This window comes from Pungitius pungitius, chromosome 3, assembly GCF_949316345.1.
Source record: "Pungitius pungitius chromosome 3, fPunPun2.1, whole genome shotgun sequence".
Classification (NCBI taxonomy): domain Eukaryota; kingdom Metazoa; phylum Chordata; class Actinopteri; order Perciformes; family Gasterosteidae; genus Pungitius; species Pungitius pungitius.
The window spans coordinates 23249828-23258369 of record NC_084902.1 but is presented as its reverse complement, the minus strand read 5'-3'; the positions used below and the strand labels follow the sequence as shown (position 1 = coordinate 23258369).

General features: G+C 47.2%; 1 protein-coding gene across 1 annotated transcript; it reads left to right on the top strand.

Annotated features, from left to right (window-relative positions):
- The first annotated feature begins 1107 nt into the window (after window positions 1-1107).
- Window positions 1108-8475, top strand: fam117ba (family with sequence similarity 117 member Ba). Its single transcript, XM_062561343.1, has 8 exons — window positions 1108-1626; window positions 3464-3692; window positions 4616-4699; window positions 4844-4954; window positions 5337-5480; window positions 5600-5807; window positions 5900-6020; window positions 6247-8475. Exons 2-8 carry the CDS (start codon window positions 3672-3674, stop codon window positions 6470-6472), a joined length of 915 nt encoding a protein of 304 aa, XP_062417327.1. The 5' UTR covers window positions 1108-1626; window positions 3464-3671; the 3' UTR covers window positions 6473-8475.
- The last annotated feature ends 67 nt before the right edge of the window (window positions 8476-8542 follow it).

The following is an 8542-nucleotide window of genomic DNA, read 5'->3' as shown; positions in this document are numbered from 1 at the left end:
ACTGATTCTCGCGCACGTGTCGTGTTTTTCCCCTTAACGTGCAGTAAGAATTGTCGAGGTGCAGCGCTGTACAGGCGTGCTGAAATGTCATCGTACCCGTTCTGTGTGTTTAGGTTGCTGCTTCGGGGCATATGAAAATATCTCATTTATGTTTTTGTAATTTGTATGAGAAAAAAAACGTGTATCGCATTGATATTTGCATCATTTTTATGGAATTCTGTTTTTTGCGTTCAATGGATGCGGCCTTCGATACCATTGCTATGCATCTGCTTGGTACAGTTTCTGTAAACATTTTCCAATATAGAAGAAAAAAAGTCAATAAATGTATGAAATAATTATTGGTTTTATTTGTTACGGTCATCTAATTTGGGTTTACGGGCTTTTAAAAATCCAGTTAATCCTTTTTAAGTTTATTGTTTCTATTATAGGTTTTCCTACATTTTACTATGCAACTTAAACCACCATATATACATTTCTATTTCTGGTGCCATATTAATGTTTTTGCACAACATTCACGAGACTAGGGCAGCGGCAGGATGGCGTGCAGCGCGATTCTAAACGTAACTATGTCCGTCACATATTAAAAATATGGAGCACTGCACATCTGGTTTACCTCCGCCGTCTGCTCCACGCGCCCTAGCAACTGCAGCATCAGCATGAGCGGCGCAGCGCTCCGCACGCTACGTCACAGCGCTGCTTCGGCAGCGTCAAGTCGACGTGGGGTACTCAGGACAGCACCGGAAGTTAAATGACTGCCATTCAAACGATACAATAACGTAAGTCGATTTTCAACCTTGTTTTGGAAAGGAAAGCGTTTCACACTCTTGGGGAGCTTAAGTTAGCATGGGTTGCAGTGTGTGTTTAAGTGTGTAACGCTTTTCTTTGACAGTTTAGGATTAATTAAGGTGACGAAAAAAACTTTTGGTCTTATTGGCCCTATTTTCCTCCCATTTGAATTTCTCCTTTTTTCTCTGATTTGTCCGTGTTGCAAGTGAATAAATATATTAACTATAGATTAAACACATCTGTAACCAACTGTTAAGTGGCATTAAATTAGGGATTTGATATCCGACTTGTATTTTGAAATCAACGACCGGAAGTAGCGTTTTTTCCGTTGCGCTTCACACTGGTACCTCTCCCGTCGGTCAACCGAGGCTAGCGCAGCATCACCGCCGTCCTTTCTATCCCCTCTTCTGTATTTTCTGTCCCTCTGGTCATTTATTTCTGTAGCTTCCGGGACGTAGCGCACCTTCCCCTTCTTTTCTCTCTCACTCCGTTTCTTCCTCGACCAGGAAGCGTTTTTCGGTGGCCGCTCCAGTCGTCTTGCCGCATCAGCCGGGCGAGAAAAACATCCACGACGAGGAGGAGGAGGAGGAGGAGGAGGAGGCAGAGGCAGGGTGCGAACACAGCGACGCCCATTTTGACACCTCTCGTAGCACCGCCGTCTCCGCGGAAGACGCTCGAGTATCTTTTTTCTATGTCCGCTCGTTTGCGTCGAAGGGGCCGTTTGCTCGCTTGTAGCCGGAGTCGTCGGTTCCCACCGCGCCTTTGACGTCCTCGTGGCGGGCAGATATCAACAGGGAGCCGGGCACCTCCACGCGCCGCAGCTCGGTCACGTTTCCGCAGGTGAGATTGTGTTTTCTCCTCACAAACACGTTTTATTGATCTCAACGTGATGCTGCTGCGGATGTTTGTAGATTAGATCTGTTTTGCATGAAGCATGTTTTGATGATGGGGATTATATCATGATGGGAGGGGGGGGGTCACAGTCTGTCTCCCAGTAAACAAAATGAGCCTCCTTCATATGCGTGGGATTGCATGGAGATTTGTTATTAGGGGAGATATATTTCATGAGTATTTTGGTATAAAACCTTTGATTAAACATGTACCCTTATTTTTGGTAATAACTCCGAGCAATTAGCTAGTAACTGTAAATAGTGTATTTTGTGTAGTTGTTAAAATTCTTACCTGTTCCATTACAATCAGAAGGCACAGCCAGGGTGGTGTGCAAAGGCAGTTGTGTAACCCAGAGTTGTATTGATTCACTGATTAGTCAACAATCAACACCAAATCAAACCATTCGTTAAGCAAAGGCAACTCCAAAATAATCCTGCACATCTGACTGAGACAACCAGCAAATATTGCTGGTTGTCTCAGTCGAATCTGATGTATTGTAAATAGTATGAAAGTCCATTGACTATTTTTGTGTTTGGACTATTGGTGGAACCAAATAATCTATTTGAAGGGCATCCATTTTGACTTTTTTGTGAGATATACATCCCGTGTTAATCGGTACACACTTTGTGTGCACGTTGGCATGTCCCACTTTTGCTCTTGGCAGATCAATAAAGTCTGTCCGTTGTTATGAGCCTATCAGGTTTAAAGGGACGTCCACAATATACCACCAAGTAACACAGTACTAATACTACTACTACTACTACTACTGCTGCTGCTTCCCCTTAGTACATTACAGTGAAAATAACAACAGCCGAGTATTTTGTTACTAGACATCTGATCTCCAAACCCCTGTTCACGCACACATACATATTCAAAAAAGCGCGGTTGAGTGTTAATGGAAGATCAGTCGGCCCCGTTCCCTAGCAACAGTGATGTGTGCTGGTCAAGGCCCCCCTGCCAAATTTAGCTCCTGGAGCAGCCAGTCGATGCTGCTGTGTGTTTTGTACCCGTTCTACAAAATATATGAATGCATCCTCAGTGCTGCAAGGCGCTTTGCACTGAATAATAATGGATTCTGGTGTGTGTGTGTGTTGCTTTATTAATGCTGCATTGTTATTCAAACTGTTGATCACAAGCATTATTAATATTCAGTCATATCCTGTAGTGAAACATTGCTTATTCTCAATTCAATTGTTGGTGACTCACAAGAAACCTCAAAATACACCTTCCTCTCTATTGAGATTTCCACAACTGTGTCGGATACAGTAAAAGGACGCCACGTGTCGTTGGGAAGAGGGAACGGCAATTGTCTCGTTGCACTACTAAAATAAAGTACGTCGTCAACTATAAAGTATGACCTGTACTGACATGGCTCATTTAAGCTTAATATCAGTAGATGGCGGACACCCCCGCATTGGGGAGAGCCCGTCCACCCCGTCAACAAACACGTCTCTGCAGCTCTGAATCCGGGTCAGTCGGGCAGAAGCCAGCACCTGCCCCCATCAGTGCCTCCCCCATGCTTTAAGCTGTTTTAATGGCATTAAACAGGGGGCTGTGTGAGACTCAAATGGGAGGGGTCTGCCCAGCACGGGACGGATTAACACCAAACTAGCAACGCACACAGACACAACCCTAGACAGTCAGAGGAAGACAGGCTTGAGCTAATCCCGTAGGCCAGCTGTGTGTGATTTGTTGGTGTGTTCTCCGTGTGTCCTCAAATAACTTGGTTACTTCAACACGGCTGATCGGACTCACCTCTCTCTCTCTCTCTCTCTCTCTCTCTCAGACGCCTTAACGTCCCACGTCTTCCTGCGGTTCTTCTCCGGTGTCCCTCGCCTCCCCCTCTGAGGCCCCCACACCCCGAACTCGCTCCTCATTCTCTTCCGGTCTCCCGCCATCGCGTCCAGCTGTGGCCCTCGCAGGGCGCGCTCGCTGGCTCTCACCTGACAGGTCCCTGGCCTCAGGACGACAGCCAGCAACTGCAATCTCCCTTCATGAGGGACAAAGCGACGCAGGTGTGTGTGTGTGTGTATATAAATCATGTATAAATGATGAAAATGTAGTTTATCGGGTGATATCACACAAATTGTCATTGAAACATTAATAAGATTAAGAGCCCGCTGTGAGTGGGCACTGGGGGGCTTCACAGATTTAATGTTTACCGTGTATGTCTTAGCATGTTAGCGTTTATAAATGACGCCCTGGGGGCTTTAAACTAAATGTTACATCACCGTGCTGAAATGCTCGCAACTGCTGATGATAAAGAATAATAAAGTTCAGCATGTTTGTCGTAGTTCGGCAAGTTAGCATTCTGACATTTAACCAAGTAAAGGCTATCATTAGCAATACGATGCTAACACGTTCATGGCTGCAATGCTGACATGCTGATGTTTAGGAGGTATAATGTTTACCAAGTTTGTCTTATTTTAGTGTGTTAGCGTTCTAACATTTGCTAAAACCACTAAATATCGAAACAAAAAGATCTTTTCCCCGATGACGGCGCTCAGTTGAGAGTCAAAGGACCATTCTTCTGGAGTCTATATGCATGTCTTTACAAAATCCCACAGCAATCATCTGGAAGACGGATCGTTGGCATCAACCCGTAGCGACGTGTGATCAATGCTTAGAGGTTGAGAGGCGTTGCAGACCGTTGCATCAGCGCGCCATGCTGCCTCGCAGACTGACTCCGGTCGAACGGAAGCTGCACTGCGAGGCCAAATAGTGGCACGTCTACTGACAGAAAGCCATTGGGCCTTTGGACGTGATGACTGGGCTTGTGTGTTGTGTGTGGGCTCCTTCAATGCTGCAATCCAAACAAGGCATTATTCAGGGGTGGTTGAATCCAGTTTTTACTGGTTACTTTTAATTTGAGCTGATTTGATGTTTAGCTCTTACCATACTCTGTGTGTGTGTGTGTGTGTGTGTGTGTGTGTGTTAGACCCCCAGGGCCTGGGCAGATGAGAGGAGGAGGGGCTCTCACAAGCGCTCGGCCTCCTGTGGGAGCACCGACCAACTCAAGGAGGTCAGTCTCTTTCCCAGGCACAGCCCGAATATTCAAACAGTTGAAATAGATGCCTTTTTGTGCGTCAGTTCCAACCCTACACCCTAAACCCACCACATGCCCGTTTACATCTATGCGTCTGTGTCCAACCTTTCGGCTTTCCAGATTGCCAAGTTGCGTCAGCAGCTGCAGCGCAGCAAACGCAGCAGCCGCCACCGGAGGGAGAAGGACCGCAAGTCCCCTTTCAATGGCAGCCACACCATCATCCAGTCGCAGGTGATCAATAGAGACGGCACGCGTCCCACTTTTTCCCTTTCCGTTTTGGCTCCGGAGCGTGTCTGTATTTTTTTTAAACATTTTTTTAATTAAACGCCCTTTGCTCCAATAAAAAAAGACACACACTGTGTCGGTGACGGCTGTCCTGCTTTCTGGGCCTCCCCATGAGACAAAGAGAGCGGAGGACCGGCTGCAGCTATCATGCGACCAGCTAGCGGGAGCTTTTTAAAAGACACAGTGCCTCCCCCCCCGCCCCCCCCCCCCCCCCCTTTACAAAACGTGACACTTACACGCTTTGAAGATTTAGATTTCAACTTCAAAACAACCATAAACCAGTGCCAGGCCCAGATTAACTGTTGGGGGTCTTGTGCGTGTTTTGCAGTCGCCGATGCCAAAGACCATCCTGGTCCCAATCCCCATCTCCAAGTCCTCGGCCCCTCGCTTTCGCAACAGCGTGGAGGGCCTCAACCAGGAGATCGAACGCATCATCATCCGCGACACACCTGAGAAGGATGAGACCATCGTGGTGAGTTTTGAGGTGGTTTTAAAAGTGTGCCGTTTTTTTGCCACCACTGTGCAGGGTTTAAGCCCCCAGTGCTACGTTGTTATTGTGACCTCATTTGTGTGTGTGTGTGTTTGCGGTAGCCACAGGACGTCCCAGATGGGCATCGCGCGCCCCCGCCAGTCCCCTCGCGTCGAAGCAGCAGTACCCGCAGCATTGACACCCAGACCCCGTCGGGGTGCGGACTGAGTGGTAACCATAGCAACTGCAGTAGCCGCCCTGACTCCATCTCACCCTCCTACCTCACGGTCCTCAATGACACGGTTGGAGGCAGCCCCTATGAAGACAAAGGTGACTAACACACACACACACACACACACGCGTGCTTCTTCGAGCGTCATCTGTTGCTTGCTGCGACCTTTGACCTCCCCCCTTGTCCTCAGAGCTGGGCCCCTGCTCCCCGCTGCCCAAGTACGCCGCCTCTCCCAGACCCAACAACAGCTACATGTTCAAGAGGGAACCTCCAGAGGGCTGCGAGAAGGTCAAAGTGTCCGAGGAGACCATGTGAGTAGACGATCTGGACCCAACATGTGTTCGATTATGCAGAAGATATCAGAAGAATTTGAAGTTTTCTGTGCTAAAATTCATATTTCTACAGTGGATTGCAATGTTTTTTATTGAATGTGATATTGATATTCAAATGTGGATTACTCCGCCGCTGAAAATAGTCCCCACCAAACATTATTTGTAAAAGTGGTTGCTGAATGTGTCCCTGCATGTGTCCTTCCAGGCCCAAAACCCTGCAGGACCTTCCGCCCTTCCTGTGTCCTGACCGCAACAAGGTCAACTTCATCCCCAACAGCGGCTCCGCCTTCTGCCTCGTCAGCATCCTCAAGCCATTGCTGCCCGCCCCGGACCTGAGCTTTCGCTCCGCAGTAGGCCTCCGGAGTCTGTCCCCATCCCTCGTGCCTCTGTCCACCCAGCCCTGCCTCCTGGAGGAGCCCGAGAGCTTCTGAGGGCTTTGAAATGAAAGGAAAAGGAAAGCCCGCCCCCTCTACGAAATAAGAACAAAACACCCTTTCTGCTCCAGTTAAAAATGTTAAAAAAAAAAAAAAATGCCTCCAGCATGCCAGCTAAGCCCTCCGATGTCCTCCATGTTGACAAAGCACTTCTCACTGCCTCTCCTCCTCAGACGACCACGACGCCAGAGTCCGGCGGGGCAGCGCTTGGGGCGCTGGCGGCAAACATTTCATCGCTTTCTTTTACCTTCAGTGCTGGTTATGTTCCTGTTTTTTATGGGGTGGCGGGGAAAGAAAAAGGGTGGGAAAAAGGGACTGACTGTTTCATCGTATTATACCATGGCGCCTTTCCACGGACATATCTCTTTTTCTATCTGTAGTTACTTCTCTTGATATATAAAAAATATGCCTTCCATTATTTAAAGAAAAAAAAAAGTGGGGGGCCGCCAGTTTCCTTGACGACCATGAGTTTGGAAGCTAATTTAATGGTGCTGCCAGAAATACAACGTAGCAAAACTTGAAACAGTCGCAGACATTAAGAGAAGTTTAAAAAATAACTTTAAAAAATGTGCCTGGTACTTCAGACCGCTCTGATTCGCTGAGCCGCCGTAGCGCTCCGATCACGTGTGTTTCTCTAGCACGACGCACACCATGTCGCCAGGACAACGGCCATTGGTATATATCGGGGGCGGGGGGCGAGGAAGCGAGGTGGTCCGCACGAACACCCTGTACCAAGACCACCTGTGACCTGAAGCCAGACGTGCGTCTGGTGCTGGAACAAGCCGGTGCCTCCGACGCGCTAACCGGTAGCAGCGAGCCTTTTTACGTTATTTATTCCCAAACTTCTCCTTGCGTTTCCGTAATGCTGATTTTATTTTTTTCCTCCCGTGTTGCTCGGAAAGAGTTGTGTATTGATTTTCGGACGTGGGGGGGGGGGCTACTTCGTCTTTTTCTTCTTCACAACAGCCTGAGCACGCAGAGGTCAGTGGACCCAAACACAGTGAAGGCCACGTGGGTACACAAGTCTCCAACAATGAATATCTCATAACCCTGAAGCTGCAGTTGTATTGCGTGTAACGTCCCACACAGAATCATCACTGGACTTTTTCATTTCTTTCTGCCGTAAGGATGGAAACACACATTCTTTCTTTTTTTTTTGCTGGTTCTCATTGTAGTTTGAGAAAAGAACAAACTGAAGGTGACATGCGGACCTGCATAGAGTCACGTGACCCCCCGGTGTGGCGTTTGGGTTCTCCGGCCCCCTTCCTCCTGTAAATGTCGTTACTACTCGACTGTGCCTGCTGCTGTGGGATAGGAATGTACTGGATCTGTAAATAAGGAGGCACACCGCATTTGTATTATCGACGGACAAAGATATGTATCTGAATTGAGTCAACGGCTGTTCCATATACTCCCCCCCACTGCTTTTTTTTTCTCTCTCCGCAGAGTACTGTGAATAACTACATGTCTCATTATTGTGAATGATGTATTTATTTATCAAGAGTGTGATTTGGGTCTCCACAGAGAATCTTAACCAAGAGTAGATTACATCATCCATCTCAGGTTGTAGTGAATAGAATTACAAACTCACACACACACACAAAAAAAGATGTATTAGCTTCTCCGCACGCACTAGCGAAGTCTACGTCACCGTAGCAGAGCAGGAAGTAGAGGGGCGGGCCGTCATGTCAGTCAGTGACCAGAGTCCAGATGCTCATTGAAAATATCACTCACAAGCGTTGCGGACCGATTTTTCTTATTTTTCTTTTTCAAGTTGTTTACAACAATACACAAAGGTTGAAAAGAACAAATTTATACAAGTGGAAATGCAGATTTATTTCAACTTTCACAAAGTGGATAAACAGCATTTTTGGAACAAGGCTCAACACAATGTTTGCTTGTCCAGTTTATTGGAAACAGAACTGCCAAGTTTTCATCTGTTAAACCGCTCGAGTGAAATAAAAAGGCATAGTTGCATTAAATAAAGCATTTGTGATTGACTCAATACATTCTTTTTGTAGCTGTTGTAGCGTGTATTCAAGAGTGCAACAGTTTAGTACAGTAGTT

Excerpts from the sequence above, each read along its gene's own strand:
- fam117ba (XM_062561343.1), top strand. The coding sequence starts at position 3,672 with ATGAGGGACAAAGCGACGCAG. Across the intron at positions 4,700-4,843 it reads GCACCGACCAACTCAAGGAG|ATTGCCAAGTTGCGTCAGCA; the intron begins GTCAGTCTCTTT and ends TCGGCTTTCCAG. Across the intron at positions 6,021-6,246 it reads AAAGTGTCCGAGGAGACCAT|GCCCAAAACCCTGCAGGACC; the intron begins GTGAGTAGACGA and ends GTGTCCTTCCAG.